This window comes from Microtus oregoni, unplaced genomic scaffold (assembly GCF_018167655.1).
Source record: "Microtus oregoni isolate MIOR12 unplaced genomic scaffold, Mior012 000008F_ref0000371, whole genome shotgun sequence".
Lineage (NCBI taxonomy): Eukaryota > Metazoa > Chordata > Mammalia > Rodentia > Cricetidae > Microtus > Microtus oregoni.
In genome coordinates, this window is record NW_024543067.1 from 53886549 (window position 1) to 53909182 (window position 22634).

Genomic DNA, 22634 nt, shown 5'->3' on the forward strand with positions numbered 1-22634 from the left:
CGAGCTGGCTTACCAGGAATGATCTTAACCTGTGTCTGCCTGAAGTGGGAGAATCATGGCGACTCACTGACTCAGCTTCTTTCTCCCAGCCTTCTGTTCTGTTTTCTCTGCCCACCTATGTTTTAACCTATGAGGGCCAAGCAGTGTCTTTATTGCTCAACCAATGAAATCAACAGATTGATATATGACACTCCCACATCAGCCATCTGCTTTTAATGAGAGTTTATAATGAGATACATTTTGGAAGACAATATGATGTTAACTGAAAAAAAATTATCTTTAGACAGTAGGATGTAACCATGTTTATCCTCTCCTGAAATTCTGTCCAGATTCTTCCCTGCAGGGGCCTGTGGAAGTGTGCAGCATATGTCAATTGATAACTCAGGTATTGATCCACAAGAAGAATAATTTCCTGAGATAATCCTGCCTATCAATGTTTCTAGGACCACTGACTGAAAAATGGTTGCCTGTTTATGTAATTTCTCTCATGAGCCATTTCATTTCTTCTCTAAGAACAGATTGGGGTATATTCCCCATGCCCTTATGTTTATTTCATATAAATAGTCTATCTATTGGGCACAAATACAGCAGTGACTGGTCAGGAAGATAATTTCTGCTTAATCTGTATAATTTTGATGACTTTAAATAATACTAGGATATTTTCCATTACTCAGACTGACACAGGATTTTTAGTCACAAAGACAGCCTTTTACACAGACAGCTAATTTTAGATTACAGAATAAATTAAACAAGGCTGGTTACCCCTGGAGATGAATATCTAGCCCAAGAGACAAATACACAAGGAAAAATACCTAGGTGTTATTTGTTGCTGATTCAAGGTCAGGATAGCAGCAACTTTATTAGATATAACTTTCTCAGTATTTGACCTTTTGCACATAGTCTTAGTCTCAGAGACAAGGTTCAGGTAATTGTTTACTGTCTGGGAATCCTCACCAATTTAGTGCTAGTGCTTGGCCAAGCATTGCTCACTGGTCAGTCAATGTGAAATTTCTAATATAAGAAAAACTATGGCATTTACCTTGTGTTATGAGAATGTGTTTGTCTCTTGAAAATGCAACTTATAATTGTCCAGAGTTTTTCTGTGAGATGATGAGCAGAAACAGCAGTGTTAAGTAAATAGAGCTGTGGAGAGAGAGAAGTGTGTGAGATGAAAAAACATGAAAGAAGTGTGAGAAAGTTAATGAGTGAGAGTGAATGAGTAAGTGGGTGAGTGAGTGGATGAATAATGTAGAAGAAAGATGTGTGTGAATGAGAGGGGGGGGAGAGAGAGAGAGAGAGAGAGAGAGCAAGTGCTGTTGCTACATGAAGGAGCTATGCCTAGAAACTATAAAATGCTTTATGGTTAGAGAGCTATGTAAGAAATAAAGGTCTGAGTGAGTGGAGATTTTTAACTCTGTGGAGGCAAGGAAGAAAGAGTTGTTTAGAAAAGATGTAGGAGAAAAAAGTGTCTAAAAGGAAGGTCTGTAGCCATGTGAAAAGAGATGTGACTAAAAACAGAAATATGTGTATAGTGGTATACTATTTGTGTTTTAATAAATAAAACTTGCCTGAAGATCAGTGCAAAGCAGTCACACCAATCGGCCAGGCAGTGGTTGCACACACATTTAATTCCAGCAGCCACACTAGTTAGTCATAGAGGCCATATGATGGTGATGCATGCCTTTAAATCCAGCACTAGAAAGAGATTATTTAAGTTGAAGTAAAAGAGAAGGTTATCATCAGCAAAGCATGCACTTGTTCCTTCTTTCCTTCGATAATCACAGAAAGTGTGTGTTTCCTTATTTTGACTCTCAGATAGTAAAGTTTATCCCTCTCCAGCTCGATGGGTTTTCTTATATACCCTGGCTCTGTCTGAGGAATGCCCCCCAAGTCAGCAATGCTTTCCATCTCCCATCCACTCAAGTTTATTTCCCCTTCTCCAAAAATTCCAAACCAAATCAAACAAAATCAAACACAAATACCCACACAAAACAAACACCACCAACAACAAAACAAATGTTCTTCCTATCTCACATCATTTTGCTCCTAGATACAGGTCTTGCTTGAGTAGTTTGCAGATAAATGTTGGGACAGAAAACTTGCATGTGACTTTAACATGCAACATGCAACTTTGCTAACAACATCAAGATGTTCCTCAAAATGTTGGTGGAAAAGCAAACTGTAGCACATTCCTGTAGTTATTGTGGTCTTGTTGCTGATGCCTGTTATGTGATCCCTATTTCTTAAGAGACAGAGGGTAAAAAGACATGGATGCAGCAACACAGACTCCAAGAGACTACAATAAAGAATCTCTTTATTGTGAAAAGGTGAGGGGTTTTATGGGGTTAGGGAAATTAGGCAGCCATAGGAATGTTTCTGGTTAGTCCTTTTGAAACTGGTGGTCATTGCTGGTGTGTTGTTATTGGTTAGGAGCATGTATCATTAGTTATCTTTCTTTTGGTCAGCTGACAGTTGTCTTGGTCAGTTTGCTTACTCATTGTGAGTTTGCATGAGCTTGTTTGTGCTTGTGCTATTGCCCTGCCTTTCACCTTTTTATTTTACCCTTATTGGGACCTAGTTGAGATATGGATTTTTATAACTCAGGGAACCCCCAGCATTTTGGACTGTGCCTGTCTTAGGTTGGTGGTTTAAAAAGGATATCCTTGGTAGGGTCAGACAGGGTGCATATTTCAACAGCTTTGGTGACATGGGTTAAAAATTCAGGAAATGGTTCTGTAGCCTTCTGAAGCAGATTGCAGAAATAGCCTACACTTTCCTAAGGCTTACAAACTTTGAGGGCCTTGAAGGCTAGGTCAGACACTTGTTGGTAATAGGCATGCAAGCCATTCATGAATTGTGATACATGAGCAGTATATTGTCCATGGCCAGTTAGTATGTTGATGGTGACATTAAGTCTAAATTGCAAATTTTATGGGCCTGGGTTTTTGCTGTATCATCATAGGCCAAGAGCCACTGGAGGAAAACTGAGGGAATCAAGAATGGCCTTTAACAATCGCAGTGGGTTTTTGATCCTACTGCACGTACTGGCTTTGGGGGAGCCTAGGCAGTTTGGATGCTCACCTTAAGAGACCTGGATAGAGGTGGGCGGTCCTTGGGCTTCCCACAGGTCAGGGAACCCTGATTGCTCTTCGAGAAGATGAGGGAGGGAGACTTGATCGGGGAAGGGGGAGGGAAATGGGAAGCGGTTGCGGGGAGGTGGCAGAAATCCTTAATAAATAAATAAATTAAAATAAAAAACAAAAAAAAAACACAGTGTACTACATGTAATGGGCTTGAAGCTGCATGGCCCACTGTCTGAGAACCTGCTCAAAATAAGGGGAATCAGGGGTGGACTCATTAGCTGCATTTTTAATAAGGGTCAAATCTGCAAATGGAGTAGGCACTCAAGGTTGAGCAGCTGCATTGCGGCCCACTTTGACAGAGAAGAAAAGGATTGGTAAGGGGTAGCTGTTGGTGGGAGACAATTGCAAGTCACTCTGAGGGGGAGATTTAGGGACCAGTGACATTGTCATGGACCTAGTTCCAGCCTCCATAGGGGCAGAAGGCTGAATATCATCCCCAAAATAGAACACAGTGGGATGAGATACCTTGGGGAACAAGGGCGCGAGAAAGCTCATGTGGCAGCTCCATCACGTCACCTGTTGAGAATTCAGGATACGGCAGAGAGACCTCCAGTGAGAGGGAAGACATCTTTTGCACAAGGTAGCCCATGACGGGATATAGAGGACAGGGTCTAGTAGCCACTATCTGAGGAGTGTGTTCCAAACCCAGAAGGGAAAAGGGATTCAAACACAGTCAAATGACCAAAGACTTTCCGTGAATTAAGAGACCAGCCACCACGCTGATTGGTCTTAACTGGTGGTCACATAACTGGATTAGTTGAAAAGAGAGAGTAAGACAGGAAGTCCAACAGTCCACACTCTAAACAAAGGTCAGGACTCCCAATAAAACAAGAGAGCCCTCAAACACTCTGGGAGAATGGCCCTGGGTAAAAGCTGTCAGTCACTCTCAGGCCACAAAAGAGTCTGCGAGGACAAGGATGGAAGGGAAAAGGAGAGTTGTGTTTTCAGACCCATTGTGCTGCTTATAGAGAGGGACTGCCTCAGTCTAGGCCACAACCATATGCTCACACAGTACCTCTGGGCCAAAAGGGCCTGGTAGAGGGTCCTTTATTGGTTCTAACTCTTGAGTGGTCAGCCCTCATGTGGAGGTACTGGGATGAACTGAGTCCTGATGGAGAGTTCCTAACCAGGATGTCAAACTGGGGAAAAAGAAAAGAAAATGCAGGGATAGGAAAGAAAGTCCCAACTTGCCAATAACTTAGAAAACAAAAATAGGGGTCAACTCACCAAAATCAGCTGAAGGAGTGGACTCAGGACAGTGGTGGAGAATCTGGATGGGGACAGTCGCCAAGGAAGCAAACAAGAAAGAAAAATATTCAAAAGAGGGTAAGGAGAACCCAAAAAGTGAGCAAAGTGATAGGGTCCATCCAGGTTGAATACCAGTTGTAGTTTTTGCGGGTTTGTTGCTGCTGCCTGTTGTGCAATCCCTGTTTCCTTGGAGAAGGGCATGGGTTGAGATGTGGAGGCCAAAGGATGTGATCCTATTGTCACCTTCTCTGTTAGTCAGAGAGTTTGGTGGTTGTTTAAAATGGTTGATAAGTGTAGCTATACATACTGACTTAGGATGTGATTTCTTTTTTAACATTAAGATTATTATACAAGTAGATCCATTTCATTCTGACAGATGGTCAGGATATGCAAATGCACTTTTGTTCTTTTCTTTCTTTCTTTGCTTGCTTTTTCTTTCTTTTTGTAATATGATGTTACTTGGGGAATAACTGTCTTTAGAATACTTGCTTTTGGGTAGCTTTACTGCCTAAACAACAAAATGCTAACTTGATGTTTCAAAGTGTTAAAGCAATTAACTGCTCCAGTTGTCCTTTGTATTATGTTAAAGAAGTATTTTGTTGCTTTCCCCCCTTTTGTATTGGGGTATAACAATATGTAAAAAATTAAATGCAAAAAAATTCAATATTTGATGGAATCCCCTCCTGGTACTATTCTGTGATTTCTGTTTCAATATTTTCCATGTGTCTTTGCACCCTTTCTTATATTTCTAAATCCCCACACCACTAACCTGGCAAGAGGTGTTTTTGATGTGGAGGCAACAAAGCACACTCCAAGAGATTCCAATGCAGACGTTCTTTATTGTGAAAAGGTTGAGGGGGTGGATCAGAGTACATGACATTACCTACCATGATTTTGGTTCATTCACCATTTGTCCTGGTCAATTTTGCTTACTTTTTATGAGTTTGCATGAGCTTGCTTGTGCTTGTACTATTGCCCTGCCTCAAATTCCATATAAAAAAATTGAAAGAAGCTAGGGACTAGGCCTTGAGAAAATGTGGAGATGTCTTAAAAGCACATATTCCTGAGTGAAGAACCCAGTCTATACAGGCTGGATACCAGGTGAGTCCAGGAACACTAGCATGTGGAGTAGACAAACCCCCAGTGATATGCAGTGTATATGACTGCTAGGCATTAGGAGGAGAAGAGGAATGGGAGAAGCACAGTGAAGTTCTAGGGCCATGAGACCCTTCAGAATGATGCTGTGGTGTTGTATGCTTGATGCCATGCCATTTTCAAACTTTGGAGATTCCTGTTGCTCATGAGTCATTCTTCTTTTTCTTGTGGTTCTCTTTTAGCATTTATTGAAAGTGTAAACTAATAGTCTTCAGTATGGAATTTTAATGGATGTAAACAAAGTAATTTCACCATCACTGTTTGTGCCCACACAGTCCTCTCTTGAATGTAGCTTCTGCACAGAGCAGAAAGCATCATATCTCTCTGAACCTAACACTTCACTTGATTTGTTCTTCACTTCCATGCTGTTTTCTTCAACTTCAGAATTTAGTTCTATCATGCATCCACAATCTATTTTCTTTATCCATTCATTCAGTTCTGTACTTATATATAAACTCAGCTACACAGAAGGATTTAAGGAACACAGTGCTCAGGTATAACTAGCTGTTAGACAACAGAGGTAACATAATGGGATCATGTGGTGACTCTATTTTATTTCTTCTGGGGGAACTTAGACTCTCGTTTCCAAAGTGTCAGAACTACTTTATATTTCTACCAATTGCATACAAGGATAACTTTCTTTTAATACCTTAGTTAGTTGTTACTTGTTTACTTTTGATAGATATTTTGAATTAGTGAGATATAATCCCAACATGCATTTTTGTTCTTTTTGTCTTTCTACTTTCTTTCTCTGCAGTCCATAATTCACTGAAAAATTCCAGAGAAATCAACCTGTTTCTAGGATTACAGGCATGAGATTCAATGTATAACTTCAGTGGAGTTATGATTTGTAGATGGCTACAGAGAGTATTTTTTCATATATTCATTAGCTATTTGCTATTCTTCTTAAGGACTAGATTTTTAGAGCTTTTATTCTTTATTCATTTGAATACTTATGTAATTTCTGATGAATATCAGACAAATATTTTTCTTCTATTCTGAATGCTGTCTCATTAGCCCATTAATTATTATTTTCATGTGCTGTAGAGGGAGCTGTGGGGCTGCATTCCTGCCACCCAGCTCCCGGCCACCCGGCTAGCTTATGCCCCAAAATAACGACACACAAACTGTATTCATGTAAACACTACTTGGTCCATTTCTATTAATGTGTGTAGCACCACGAGGTGCGCTTACCAGGATGATTCTAGCCTATGTCCATCCTGGGTCGGAGCTTCATCACGTCTGCCATGGAGAGGAGCGGCCTGGCATCTGAGCTCACTTCCTCTTCCTCCCAGCATTCTGTTCTGTTTACTTTACCCACCTATGTTGTAACCTAACAGGCCAAGCAGTTTCTTTATTAATTAACCTATGACCTTCCTCCATCAATGTGCAGAACTTTTTGGTTTTATGTAATTTCATTCATTGACTCAATTGTTTTCTGTGCTATTTGGAGTCTTATTCATAATATGATTGGCTGTGTCCAGATCTTGAAGCATTTTTTCTCTAGTGATTTAAAAATTTCAGGTCTTATTTTAGGGACATTGGTACATTTTATATTAAATTGATTTTTTTACAGAGTAAGAGATCGGAATCTAGTTCTATTTTCTTTATGGTGGATATCCAGTTTTCCCAACAGCATTTTTTGAAGAGGCTGTCTTTATTACCATAAATTAGATCCATTTTGCTGAAACTTAGAGGGCAACTAATATGTATGCCAATCTATCTTTTCCTTTTTAATTTTATTTAAATAAGATTTTTTCATTTATTTTACATTCCATCCATTTTTTCCTCCCTCCTTACTCATATACCCTTCTCTTTCCCCTCTATCCCACCATCCACTCCTCCTCCATCTCCAGGAACAGGCAGAACTCCCGTTGACTTGTACAAAGTATGACACATCAAGATATTGTCCAGCATCAATAACAGGTTATACAAAACCAACAAAGAGCCAAGGAGAGTTCCTGTTCTTACCATTGGAAGGCCTTACTGAGAGACCAGACTACACAATTGTCACACACCTGCAGAGGGCGTAGGTCTGTCTTATATCAAGACTCTAACTGTAATTAGGTAGGTGTGTCTGTGGTTTCCTCCATCCTGAGCCCCATAGTTTATACAATCCTTCTTCTCCTTTTTCTTCAAGACCTCAGAGCTCAGTGCAGTGTTTGTCTGTGAATATGTCCCTGTTTCCATCAGTTTCTGGATAGATTATTTCTATTGACAAATAGGAAAGTCACCAATCGGCTTACAGTAGATGACCAGTTCATGTACACTTTCCACTATTGTTAGAAGTCTTAGTTGGGGGTTATCCTTGTGTGTTCCTGGGGTTTTCTCTGATACCAGGTTTCTCCCTAACCCAGAAATGTCCCTTGGTCATGAAGTCTCTTTTGTTCTTTCCCCCTCCATCCTGCCTCTAACCCTCCAATCTATCATTTATGAACCATGTTTCACAGCTACATAGAAGAATATGGAGTTACAAATATAAATAATGATCAGTACAATTATGTAACATTTGGGTAGCTTCATAAAAAGAAAGCTCACAACATGGTTTTCAACTCAGATGGACTTAAAGTGTCTTCTCTATTCCTTAGAAAATTTCCTGTTGATTACTAAAGCATTGCATATTTGTTAATGAAATCTCAATGGATTGTAGGAAACACTTATTAATGACAAAGTATTACATCTTAGGTTTCCTTATAATAGATTAGTTCTTACACAGTGGAAAATTCTCAAATGACAATATGCAACTCTGCCCAGGGAACTAGGTACTCCTGGAGGGAAATTACAAATTGAGAAAATCTTTAAATCCCCAAAGATTCAAAATTAGATTTATGGTTTCTATTGTAAATAAGCTCAGAAATTTCTACCATCATGGGACTCATGAAACACAAAAGGAAACCATAAAAGTGAAAATAATTTTCTGTGCTGGTCCATTAAATAGACTGTAATTTAAATGAGGTGCTACTTGAATCTTCACACATTTCTTTTCTGTCATGTAGGTAAGGAAAAAAAAAACTAGATAAACTCTCAAGTAAATATCATGCTATTTCCCACAGTGTACTGGTTGTAGAAGTTCAGAATGGACCTGCTCTGATAATGAAGAGTGTAACTTCATTTGTAACCAGAAACTCAGACTCTTTAGAAAACTGGGAAAGAAGGCCTCTGAGCTTCAACAGCAGTGAAGCATCCAGAATGAAGGTAAGTCCCGATTCATCCATGTATTTATAATTTCCCTTGAAGTACAAAGCAATATTAATTATGAGATCCAGAGAAACTCACAGGATTACTCCTTTAATCCAAAATCATTAGTGGAGATTAAAGAATGGGGAAATGCTCAGCAACATTCCTATCAGAATTTCCTCAGGACAGAGTCACTCATTGTGGGTGGGGAGGGGTGAATTGAGAAAAAGAGGTAGTCATGTTCTTTGGATGTCTTAGAAACCCTGAAGTAGGAAACAATGAGCTCCAGCTCTCTCTCTCTGACGTCATGATCCATGGTTTCTTGTTAAGGTCATCTGATTCTGACTGATGTTCCACCAGATGTCTCCTGCAAAGCTAATAGATATGGAGAATGACTCTTCAGTGACTGAATTTATTCTCATGGGATTAACAGACCACCCTGTGCTCCAGCTGCCCCTGTTTCTCCTGTTCTTTGTGAACTACATAGCCACTGTGTTGGGAAACTTGAGTTTAATGTGTCTTATCTGTCTGAATTCTCATCTTCACACACCAATGTACTTTTTTATCTTCAATTTGTCCTTCATTGACTTCTGTTATTCATTTGTTTTTACCCCCAAAACACTGATGAGTTTTGTCTCAGAAATCAACACCATCTCCTTCAGAGGATGCATGACTCAACTTTTTTTCTTCTGCCTTTTTGTTAATTCAGAGTGCTTCGTGCTGACAGCCATGGCCTACGATAGGTATGTGGCCATCTGTAGGCCCCTGATGTACACAGTAGTCATGTCTCCCGGGGCTTGTTCTCTGCTAATGCTTGCTTCACACTTGATGGGGCTCTCTAGTGCCATTGTGCACACAGGATGTATTATCAGACTCAGGTTTTGTGATTCAAAATTCATAAACCACTACATGTGTGATACATTCCCACTCCTGGAGCTCTCCTGTGAGAACAGTCATGCCAATGAGCTTGTGAGTTCTGTTTCCGTTGCTGTAGTTGTTGCTGTTTCTAGCATCATCATTGTGTCCTCCTATGCTTTGATTCTTGTTAATATTATTCATTTGTCATCATCTAAAGGTTGGTCCAAAGCCGTGAGCACATGTAGTTCTCACATAATAACTGTTGCCTTGTTCTACGGATTTGGTCTGCTTGCTCATATCAAACCATCATCTGCAGAGTCTGTGGTTCAGAGGAAATTTTTTTCAGTAGTTTACACGTTTGTTCTGCCTTTGCTGAACCCGCTCATTTATAGCCTCAGGAACAAGGATGTCAAACTTGCTATGAAGAAAACATTGAAGAGAATTACAGTCTAAGTGGACTGGTTAGGATGCTGACATCCTCCATGAACCCAATGTGGTCTTTCACTTAATTTTTCTTCCCTATCAACTTCCTTCTGTGATGTCCTTTCCTTCTCTTTATTTTTCTTTCTATAATAGTTTTAGAGTATAAAGAAATATTTCTAGTATAGTATCTTGTCTTTATTCTCCATGCAGTTGCATTTTGTCATCTCTTTGCATAGAATGGAGTTTTAATTGTATGGGCTTATTCATGGTCTGGAGACTTCTATTGTAAGAATGTGGCTGCAACTTACTCCCATACCCTGTATTAGACAGAATGTGATATATGATTATAATATATACATTATATGTCACTGACTTTACTTCCTCAAATTCCTTTCATGTTTCCCCATTCCTGTCTCAAATGTTTCACCTCTATTTTAATTTAATATATATGCACATATAACAGCACATTTTCACGTATGCTTAGACTATTTACTGTTACTTATATTTATATACTTTTATGACAACTGTTCATTATCTGATAACCAATCAGAGTGCTCTTCCCTGGAGAAGACTGAGTTCTTCTTTTCCCAACATCTATTTATCACCTGTAGCACTTCTGGGGATGGAGTCTTCTGAAGTTTCCCTTATCCACACTGGCATGTCAACTATTTCTACTGTTTTTGTTGTACAGGTCTTATTCTTGGAGCTGTACTTTTGAGATTGTATGGATACAATTTCCTGAGGTAAATAAAAGACACTATCTCACAGCAGACATCCTGGTCGTCTATCTCTTATTATCTTTGCAAACCTCATCCTTGATATGCTCTCAGCTTATGGTGTAGTGGTTATAGTGAATTATGTATTCATTGGGGATGGGCATCTCATGGCCAATTGTCCTCTTAATTTTGGTCAACTGTGGGTTTATAATTGTCAACATCTGCTACAAAACAAAGTGTCTTTAATGATTATTGGAGTTATACTTATCTGTGGGTATAAGTATTTTTTATGCAGTGACTTGGGAAAGCCACAGTAGCAGGTTCTCCACAGTTTCTCCAACATGGTTAGTGGGCCAGGTTTACAGTAACAACAATCAATTCCCTTCTATTATGCAAGCTTTAAAATACTTAGACAACTATTGGTTGCCTCCAAGGCTGCTAAATGTCATCATAGCACCTTGGGACATAGTCATTGTTCATCGGCTGTAAAGCTGGGTAGCACTATTGACTGCGTGCGTCCGTGTCTGTTTGTGTCACATCATTAGATACTCTGAGAACTAGTCACCACAAATCTTCAGTGCCAGGCATGGGAACCTTCTGTTGAGCTGTTCTGCAAAGGAGTTGAGAAGACTCTCCCAAATAATTCATTCTATTCTGTGGGCCTTGATTGGCCCCCATAATTTAAGGCAAGACTCTGCTGCTGAAGACACCATGCTCTTCAAACACTGGAGCTTGAAATGATATTTTATTATTTTAAACTAACACTACCAACTGTTTTTTTTTCTGATACATTTATCCATCCAAAGAATATTGGGTAGTTGAATGGTTTATGTATAAATTAATCCCCACTTTCTTTTTCTGGAAGAATTCTGAATATCTATTTCCTTTTCCAGGGTATTAATCACTGTATTTGCCTTAAAAAATGGATGACATAAATTGTGCACTATAACTTAATCAGTATTTTGAGAATTTGTCAGAGAATTTTAAAGATATTTCTTAGTCTGAACTTTTAGATATGTGCCTTTAATGTTACTATATATTTTCTTGGATTAATGTTCAATTATTTACAGATATTTGAACCTATATAAGATTGCATTAGTGTCCATGGATTTCTTCAAACCCAACTGATACTGTTGTGGTGAACTGATAATTTGTCCTGAAAATAAATAGAATTATCATTAGTTTTTTTTCATTTGTGGATTATGTCTGTGATTGTTTTTAAAAAGTTCTGGTCCAATCTGCTTTTATCCTTATTATATGACAAGGATTCTCTTTCAACAAAAGGTCTATTACCAGAAATAAACCACAGCTTTTTCCATAGTTTTGTGTTTGCTAATCAACATCAATATACATATATAAGCATATATGTAAATATATTATGATTTTGTTAAGATATATGTATTTATAACTTAAATATGGCATTCAAAACTGCCTATTTTAATATGTAAGCTTTATATCTCCCAATTTTATCTTAGAAAAAAGTGACTGAAATATCATAACACATGTAGCATTTTATAATAGGCTGTTTAATATACTTCTTTTTCTGTACTGTGTGTGAATAAGAAAATGGTTATAAGATGTGTTTAAGGATACAAAATTGATGGCAGTGGAGAATACAGATATTTCTATATTATATTACTATATTATATATTTTTATATTATATTATATAGCCTATAAATATTAAAATTCCAGACATTTTAAATACTGTGAATTTTATGAAGTTATGAAAGTACAGAAAGAAAAGTATAATAGGATATGGAGAATTTCTAAGTTGTTTTATAATGAGTCCAAAAGTAGGCTTTTGATGAGCAAGGAAGCACGAACAAAGATGTCTCAAGAAACAAGACAATCTACAAGGCTTAGAGGCAATATTTAAAAAAAATAATCATTTCCCCATGCAAGAATGGTTTCAAAGTGAATCCAGCAGGGTAAGCTGTACAGCACATTTCATTAATTTTTTTTAGATTAGTGGTGCTTTTTCTGAGTTTTGTTAAGGACCTGTTTTCCAAGGCATACTGCTCTTTCTTTAACAAGTAGATGCTTTAAGAAGCCCATTAGACATTATACATTTATTTAGATCTAAAATTGATTTATTCATAATAAAACAATAGAAAACTATAATATACATTTTTCTTATAATTTACAGGTGACATTATCTCATGTTCATTATTATCTTTGTTTTATTGTTGTGGATATTGCATATGTAGTACTATATTTATTTCATTTTCCTCATCCATCTGCTGTATTCAACCAGAATCTTCTAAATATGACAGGGAAATAGCACCATAAAATATCAAAAATAAAGTTGCCTAAACAAGACCTAAAAACTGTCAAAGAAGAAGATATTCTGAACAAAACACAGATAACACAGCCATTAAAAACCAACAATTAATAAATGGGACATCATGAAATTGAAAAGCTTCTGTAAAGAAAAGAACACAGTCAAGTCATTTAGACAAAGTGGAAGCCTACATAATGGGAAAAGACTTTTACCAACTCCATGCCAGATAAGGATTACTGTCCAAAATATATAAAGAACTCAAGAAACTGGATTTCAAAAACTGAATAATTCAATTAAAAATAGAGTACAAATTTAAATAAAATTCCCCAGTGGAGGAAACTCAAATGGCTGAGAAACACTTTTTAAAAGGTTTAATATCCTTAGCCATCAGGAAAATGCAATTCAAAACTACTTTGAGATTCCATTTTATACCTTTCAGAATGGTTAAGCTCAGTATTATAAGTGACAACTCATGCTGGTAAGAATGTGGAATAAGGAGAATACTCCTCCAATGCTGGTGGGAGTTCAAACATGTAAAATAACTGCAGAAACCGGTATGATGTTTCTTCACAAAGTTCACAAACAACTATATGCATCAAGATCCGACTCTATCACCCATTATCATATATACAAGGGATACTTCATCCTACAGGGATATTTGCTTAACCATGTTCATTGCAGCCTTATTCATAGTAGTCAGACACTTCAGAATCTACATGTCTCTAAAGGGAAAAATGGATGAACAAAATATGGTACATTTACACAATGGAATATTACTTATAAAGAATGACACCATGAAATTTGCTGGCAAATGGTTATACCTATAAAAAAATAATCTCTACTGAGATTACCCTAGACCCAGAAAGACAAATATGGTATGCATTTGCTTTTCTCTGGATTGTAGGTATGAAAGTAATTACAGCAAACCACAATACATAGATCACAGAGGATAGGTTTAGAGGAAATAAAGAGGTGCCATTTAGATCTCCTTGGGAGGGGGAAATCGTATGGGTTTATTAGGAGAATATTATCAGGAACTAGAGGATGAGGCTTAGGGGAAGGGAAGATGGGCTTGAGGGAGGAAATGTGAAGAAATACAGCTAGAACTGAGGGCCATTTGAGGAGTAGTATGAAATTCTAGTACAACAGAAAATTCATAAAATTAATGGAAACGATTGCAGTAAAGTCTCGAAATAAAGAGAGAGATAGAATTCCAATTGGCCATCTCTTGGTAAGAATAAAAGCTTTCTGTAGTGGACCTGAATCACATCCAACTTCATTGCTGGCCAAAGAAGATCCATGAAAATCCTCAAACAACCAAAGCTGTTACTACCACAATAGGTTGCCCTCTACAAAGTGACAGCAAGACCACCAGTACAAATCACTGAATATGGGGAAGAATTTGCACTCACATAAAACCTTCACCCATAGTTTCTAATGTGTTTGCTATGGGAAGGTACTCTGCTGACTACCAAAATATAAATCTAGACACCAGCCCAGGAACAAAGCATTTGATCTACAATCTGTCCTGCTTGTAAAATATGCCAGGGCAATGGTAGCTCAAAGCTTGTAGGTGTAACCAATTAATGTTTGATTTGATTTAAGATCCACTTTATTAGTTGGAACCCATACCTAGTACTGATTATTTGACCAAGAACTGGGAATTAGATATCTCAGAGTACTAGAGGTAAAGACGTTAAAAAAATAAAATTAAAATAAAGTAAAATTAAAAGTAAAACAAAATGAGAATGATATTCTACCATCAGAAAGGCTTCTTGCTACAACAGGTAGGAACAAAAAAGAGTCCAACAGTCAGTCATTACACAGAGAGTGAGACCTTGAGACAAACATTTCTAAGAGTGTAAAGGTGACATCTCCATCGAATTTCTTCACTTGCAGCTCAAGCAATTCTACAGAAGCAGAGCTAGAGTGAAAGAGCCAGAGTGGGTATTGGAAAGCAGAACAAGGTACACTAAATCTATCGAGCAAAGTACATAGGAACTCACAAAGACAGAAACAGCAAGCACAGGGCCAACAAAAGTCTGCACCAGGTCTTCTATATACATGTTCTAGGTGTCATTTAGCATTTCTATGGAACTCCTGCATGTATGAAAAAAATGGGTCTCTGATTCTCATGACTATATTTGAAGATCTTTTTCTCTTGTTGTTTTGTATTCTCCAATTTCAATGTGAGGTTTATCTTGTTATGTCTTCTTTTGTTATGTTTGGTTGTTATCTCTTAGAAGTCTGCTCTTTTCTAATGAGAGACAGAAAGGAAGTATATTTGGAAGGCAGGGCAGGTAAGGAGGAACTAGGAATGAGTTGAGGGAAGAGAAACTATAATCTGGAAATATATTTAAAAAGAAAAAAAAACTTATTCTATCAAAAAATCAACAGAAAATTAATAAGTGAATAAGTTCAGTGGGTAAGAACAGTTTCTGCATAAGTGTGAGGTTCAGAGATTTAATCCAAAATACCAAAATTAAAAGAATGGATGTAATATTTATTAAAAAACAAGTTAGATACAAAATTTATGTACTAATACATTTATAGCAAGGAAAAATATCATCTTTTGGGTGAAAATTAAAGTTTAGTAGATAATTTATTATTTCAACAGCAAAAATAGAAAAGGATTAATTGATCTATTGACAGAAATATAGATAGCCCAGGAATCATTCAAATTATCTATACATAATGGGTTAAACTTTTGATTTTTAATGTTTACTGTTTTAAATTGACATTTTAAGTTTATCCAGGACAAAATGCTTGGAAATTTTTTTACAAAATTTAGTTTTATATATCATCTTAATCTCAAAAAAAAAATGCACCTAGTGTTGTACGATGCTTTGATGCACAATTTTCTTATTCTTAGTAGTACCCATGGAATGCCTTAAAATAGAAACAAAAATACTTTTTTGATAACCGTTGCTTGTGATCATGGAAGTAGATATTAGTAGGAAGGGGAAAGGGTCCAAGGACATATATTATTTTCTGTTCCACTTTGTAGACAGTACCACAGGATAATATCTACTTGAAATTTAAATATTGCTGAAATTGAGGAAGTTAATTTATTTGAACAAGAATCTGGAATAAAGGGTAGCTAAGAGTTATTAGCCACTTTTCAGATAACCAATAGAGTTCGAATACCCTTTACAAATTATTTTATTGAATCACAAGTGAGATATCTCTTTTATTTAACATTATGACTGTATATTTTTGCAGGACTAAAATTGAAACACAGATTTGCATGTTCTAGGAAAGAATTCAACACTGATACAAAATCAAATAATTCTTTGAGTCTATTTTAAAATTATATGTAAACAAGTGTCAGAGAAATCTGCAGTTCTGTAGTTACAAATTACAAAATATGGATTTAAACTTATATTGACCTAAAATCCTTCTTATACTAAACTTTTCTACAGTGTTTCTCATTGGTCTAATGTTTATTACTCTACTCATAAGAAAGTTACAAATGGCAAGTAGCCATGTCCCTGGATATTTCTCTTTTGAGTTATACAAAGTATAATGAGCATAATGAGATAAGGGACCAATAAGAACTCTGCCCTGATGATCAGGTACTCCTGCTGGGAAATGATATTATCTCTGAACCCCCATCACTAGTTATGACACTGGATACAAACATAAGCTAAGCTATGTCTACCCTCAAGAGTTCATCCAATGTGGGAAGAAGTCCTGCAACAAAGAGAACAATTTCCTGGCTTTCTAATGAATTATCTAAATATCTTGTTTTTAAGATGCATATTCCTATTTAAGTCAAGGAATATGATATTCGTAGAAAATATTGATTTTCTTTTTATATGTTAAAATAAATTTCTGATGAACTTCTCAAATACAGATGATGTTAGTTCACCCATAGTACTCCTAGAGTAGAAGAGGCCTGTCTTATTGATGACTATAACCTAAATCATTATTGTTAACTGTAGCCCTCTCAAAACAGTTAATAGCAAGACATCATGAGTTCTGAGAGAAGGTAGAGATGGAAAAAATCAAGGTGAGGAGTAAATAATTTTGCCTTGCCCAAATCCCTACAGATTACTTACATGGTACTGTTTTCTGCGCCAATTCCCTGTAATGTCTAGGAAAACAGAGGAAATAATGTTCAGAGATATTGGAGTACTATATGGATCTCCTGTGGATACATGCAAATAAAATGGGTGTGAGGAAAGAGGAAATGATGCTTTCTCATGAACAAAGAAAAACAGTTGTGTATCCTGCTGTGTTGTTTGTATGTCTTACTGTATGTTCACTAAACCCCAAGTTAGGAAGCAGTAACTCCACTTCTTCCTCTGGAATCAAAGATAGGTTATTTGTTAATGTCCTTTTCTACTCCTTTTATTCCAGATGCAACCTGTAAAACAAATGGCTATAAAAAGTAACTCTTCGGTGACTGAGTTCATTCTTATGGGATTAACAGATCAACCAGGTCTCCAGTTGCCCCTGTTCATCTTCTTCTTGTTAAACTACATAGCCACTGTGGTGGGAAACCTGAGCTTAATGAATCTCATTTGTCTGAATTCACATCTTCACACTCCCATGTACTTTTTCATCTTCAATCTCTCCTGCATTGATTTCTGTTATTCATTTGTTTGTACTCCAAAAATGCTGATGGGCTTTGTTTCAGAGAAGAACACCATCTCCTTTAAAGGATGCATGAGTCAGCTGTTTTTCTTCTGTTTTTTTGTGAACTCTGATTGTTATGTGTTGACAGCCATGGCCGATGATCGCTATGTGGCCATTTGTCAGCCCCTCCAGTACACAACTGTCATGTCACCTAAGATATGTTGTCTGCTGATGTTTGGTTCTTACCTGATGGGTTTTGCTGGGGCCATGGTTCACACAGGATTTATGATCAGGCTCAGCTTTTGTGATTCTAACATCATCAACCACTACATGTGTGACATCTTTCCTCTCCTTCAGCTCTCCTGCAGTGGCACCTATGTCAATGAGCTTGTGAGTTCTGCTGTAGTTGGAACAATTCTCATTTTATCTAGCATCATTATTTTAGTCTCATATGCTATTATTCTTTTCAATATCATTCATATGTCATCAGGTAAGGGCTGGTTCAAGGCCTTGGGGACCTGTGGGTCTCACATTATAACTGTTAGTCTCTTTTATGGATCCGGGCTGCTTGCTTATGTCAAGCCAGCATCTGCTGAGTCTGTGGGCCAGGGAAAAATTTTCTCAGTGTTTTATACTCTTGTGATCCCCATGATGAATCCTCTCATTTACAGTCTCAGAAACAAAGATGTCAAAGATGCTGTGAAGAAAACTATGAAGCGAATCACAAGCTGAGTAACAGTGATGGTTCCTTAACCTTATGCAATGCGTTACCATATCCTGTCTTCTTTGTCTTTCTCAATTCATTTATTCTGCTTTCTTCTTTTCTCCCTAGAGTCTGGAGAAGATTTCTAGTGGAATTCCTCAACCTGTCATTATTAGATATAAATCTGGTGTCTATTATTTTTCCAATTTGAACTGTTTTTAGTTTTATTATGGCTCCAAAATATTGGCCATTGCCTATATCAGATCAAGATCCTGTTCCTCAATCTTTCCATTCCAAAGATAACAATACATAAGGATTTTTGTTGTGTGACTCCTTTTGATGTAAATTCATGGACTGTGTTCTTTATATTCTACATTTTTCTGTTTTTATTTCTAATACAATTTTGGTTTTCTTTGCTTGCTTCCTGGATAACAGAGATTTTTATTAACTAAATTAAATGAAATAAGAGAGAATAAAAATATAAATACAGTGTAGTATCTATATTTTCAAGATTATTTGATGTCCTTCAGAAAGAATTTCTTATTCTAGACTTGTAGTCTTTTATCTATAATGAAATTCTAAACTATAGTTTAATTACATGTGATTATTAGTTCTCCATGGATGTAATCAACCTAGTCTTTTTAATCAACCCCCACAATATATAGAAAATCTGATATTTGGTTTTGAATACAACTAAGATTGTTACTATCTTCTGCTTACAGATTAAGAATAGGATCATTATTGCCTCTGTGGTATATAAACTTAATCATGTAGTTTTGCATAAAAAATCTATTTTCTTCCTCTAAAATCAAAACCACAGTTGAGTTTAAGGTTTTACGAATTACATACATCTATGCTTTTGTTTGAATATATTCTCAGAGACAAAAATAATATGTATATTTATATTACTATTTTTAAATGTATCTGTTATCTGAATAAGGAAATATTTAGGAATTTTTAAGGCCACACAGATTATGAATCAGACTAGATTCACACCCATTGTACATTTAATGAAGAAATGCAACGGCTTCTAATTGTGAGAAAAAGAGGCAAACTCTCTAAAATGTTGCTTCATAGTGACATCAGATGTTGGGATTCTGTCAGAAAATAGTCTCAGCCTTGATGCCTAGTGTAGAGAAATAATGCAAAAATTTCAGATCCAATTTGAAAAATATACACATTTCTACAGAAACATATCCTTAAAAAGGTGCAGGCATGGGATGGAAGTAACAAATATTTCCATCCTTTTCATGATTGGGTTTAGTTTTCTAGGTTGTAATGAGTAGGTTGAGTAAACTTTTCTGATGAGTTGTATTCCCTTAGTTAAATATATATTTAAGGAACCTGCTATATGTCATACATGTTTTGTAGAGAAAAATGACTTGCTAGAACACAGAAAGAATAATTGATTGTAGTATATAGCATTCAGGACCTGAATCAGTTCAGAACACGTGGTCCTCCCTGTATATGAAAAGAGTTTTTCTTGGTTCACAAGAATAAACTTCCAGTTAGCAGACCAACTATAGACTTAAGAAATGATTAAGCACAAGTCAAACCTGGTGAAACAATGAGTTTGTTGTGGTTGGTTACAGGGTCTGACAAGAATATGAGACCCTTAGTTATAACTGCATCACTGATTAGTCCTAGCTATCATGACAATGTCTCACTATGTCCCATCAGTGATAAGCTGTAGCCATCACGGTCAATGACTCACTAAGGTACCATCACTTATAAGCCCTAGTCATCATGATCAATAACTCACTAAAGTCCCATCAATGAGAATCTCTCAGTTCTACACAGAGTCTGCTTTTCTTCAGGGACCATTTACGGGTAATGCATTCTTGAGGCAGAGTTTTGTGAATATTGCGAACTTACTGTATATTAGCAGCCTTACCCTTCCCATCAGCGGAGACTGATCCAGTTCCAAGGCAATAGCATAAAAACAGCGGTTATTTCTTGCTTGAAGTAAGACAGATTTTTAAACTGTGATTCTTTAATTTATGTAGATCAAAATACTTGGAAAGTTCTAAAATATTTGTTTGAATATATAGGCTGAGAAAGCATTATACTAGTTAATCTTTCAATTAATATGAATAAAACTATTGGTACTAGAGCTATGCAATTTTTATTTATTATAACATTTATATGATTATCAAATGTGTTTAACATTGACTTCTCAGGGATAGGCTATGTTTTTCTGTTTTTTTTTTTTTGCTTCATTCTTTGTGGCATGTGAATAATCGGATTTGTCCAGATGGTTTGAAATCTACTCATATAGAAATATAATAGTAGACATACAATGTTTCTTAAGGACACAGGGTCAGTTGTGTAAAACAGACCTAAAATTTACTTAACTACAAAATAAATACAGTTCAAACATGAACATAAGTTCAAAAAACAAAGGATCGTTTGACTATTCTTTTCTAGTCAGCAGCTTAACCTGGTGGAAAACAAACCAGAATACAGCCTGGCTCAGTTTGTAATGAAAATTGAGTTTATGGTTTTATGTATTTATATATATATATATATATATATATATATATATACACACACACATATATATGTATATATACATATATCTATATTCTATCTACACGTGTGTCGTATTTATAAGAATGTGTGTACATATGCATGTGGATGCCTGAGTCTTTCTCCATCACTCCCACTGATTCACTGAGCTATGATTCTTCAGTTGATTGCAAAGCTTATAAATATAACTAGTCTAGATAGCCAGCTTGCTCCAAGGATTCTTTGTCTCTATGTTCTGAGTGCTGCAATTACAGGCAGAACAAGGTACCTACTTATGGATATTGTTATATAGATACTCAAGTTGATCTCCTGTCTTCAATCTTAGATAGTAAGTGCCTTATTAATTGAGTTATCACCTTAGAATAGTAGGCATACTTTAGAAACTTATTGCTTTCATTGATGTAGAAAATTAAATAATTTAGCATTTAAAATAAAATCATATTTAATATTTTTTTTTTGGTTTTTTGAGACAGGGTTTCTCTGTGGTTTTGGAGTCTGTCCTGGAACTAGCTCTTGTAGACCAGGCTGGTCTCGAACTCACAGAGATCCGCCTGTCTCTGCCTCCCGAGTGCTGGGATTAAAGGCATGCGCCACCACCGCCCGAATGATGTTTATTACTAAAATTGATACATACTACATATTATTTTTTTTTTTTTTGGTTTTTTGAGACAGGGTTTCTCTGTGGTTTTGGAGCCTGTCCTGGAACTAGCTCTTGTAGACCAGGCTGGCCTCGAACTCACAGAGATCCGCCTGCCTCTGCCTCCCCCTACATATTATTTTTAAGTGTTTTATTAACTATATATTTTTCTCCACTCCCCTTCCATCTCGTCTACTCCCCTCCTACCCTCTCCTATCATCTCCATGCTCCAAATTTACTCAAGAGATTTTGTTTTATCCTATATCCCAACTTCATATTATTTTTTAAAAATTAACATAGTAAGTCAATTATTGATAAAATAATGAAAAGCTTATTTGGCAGTTGCTACCTGCTTGCGGTGTGAAAGAGTTACAAATTTGTATAAAGTCCACACATATTTCTTATCCAATCTTGTATTACTGTTTCTTCACACTTATATCTGTAATTTCTACATATATACTTTGGAAAACTATTTTTAAAACCAGGCATTACTTTATCAAAACTATATTAAGTCATTTTTGGACAAAAGCTTAATTATTTCTAAGAGCAAAAAATAGGTACTGTCAACATGCTCAGCAATATCTCTGCATTAAACTGTCAAAGAAAACATGAAGTTAGAAATTTCAGAAGTTTAACGTATTGGTGCTCATGAAATGGTGTCCGTTTAACCACCTAGTCCACTGTATCACTCAAATGAATTTAAATGTTTATAGATTCTTCACTGGATGTGCTCACAGCTTTGATTCATCTGTGAAACATTTGGGGTACAGTGGTCAAATTCTTTTTTTTTTTTTTCATGAATAGACATCAGCAGAGAATTTCAAAACTCTCACATGTATCTCAGTTGATCCCAGGCCAGATGGATATGAAGGTTTAGGTGGAATTTCAAGCTAATTATCCTGGCTGATGGCAGCCCAGAAAGGGATCTGAGGGGGTCAAAACTGAGTCTGACTTACAAGAAAAGCATAACTCTGTTGGAAAGAAGAATGAAATAACATGACACTCCTTGCTTGCTTCAGTATAAAAGTTGAAGCAGAGTTCTTCCATAGCTTGACAGCTATTTCTATCTCTCTCTGTCTACACACACACACACACACACACACACACACACACACACACACACAAAGTGTGCATGTACATGTAGGTATCTATCCTGCTTCTCGTTTATTGTTACTTTTAAAT

General features: G+C 36.5%; 2 protein-coding genes across 2 annotated transcripts; both read left to right on the forward strand.

Annotated features, from left to right (window-relative positions):
* The first annotated feature begins 4671 nt into the window (after positions 1–4671).
* On the forward strand, positions 4672–10034 carry LOC121451861 (olfactory receptor 143-like). The gene is made up of 2 exons (XM_041657651.1): positions 4672–4684; positions 9106–10034. The coding sequence occupies exons 1-2, from the start codon at positions 4672–4674 to the stop codon at positions 10032–10034; spliced, it is 942 nt and encodes a 313-aa protein (XP_041513585.1).
* A 7324-nt stretch (positions 10035–17358) lies between these two features.
* On the forward strand, positions 17359–18315 carry LOC121451824 (olfactory receptor 143-like). The gene has a single exon (XM_041657590.1). The coding sequence runs from the start codon at positions 17365–17367 to the stop codon at positions 18313–18315; it is 951 nt and encodes a 316-aa protein (XP_041513524.1). The 5' UTR covers positions 17359–17364.
* Positions 18316–22634: the final 4319 nt, after the last annotated feature.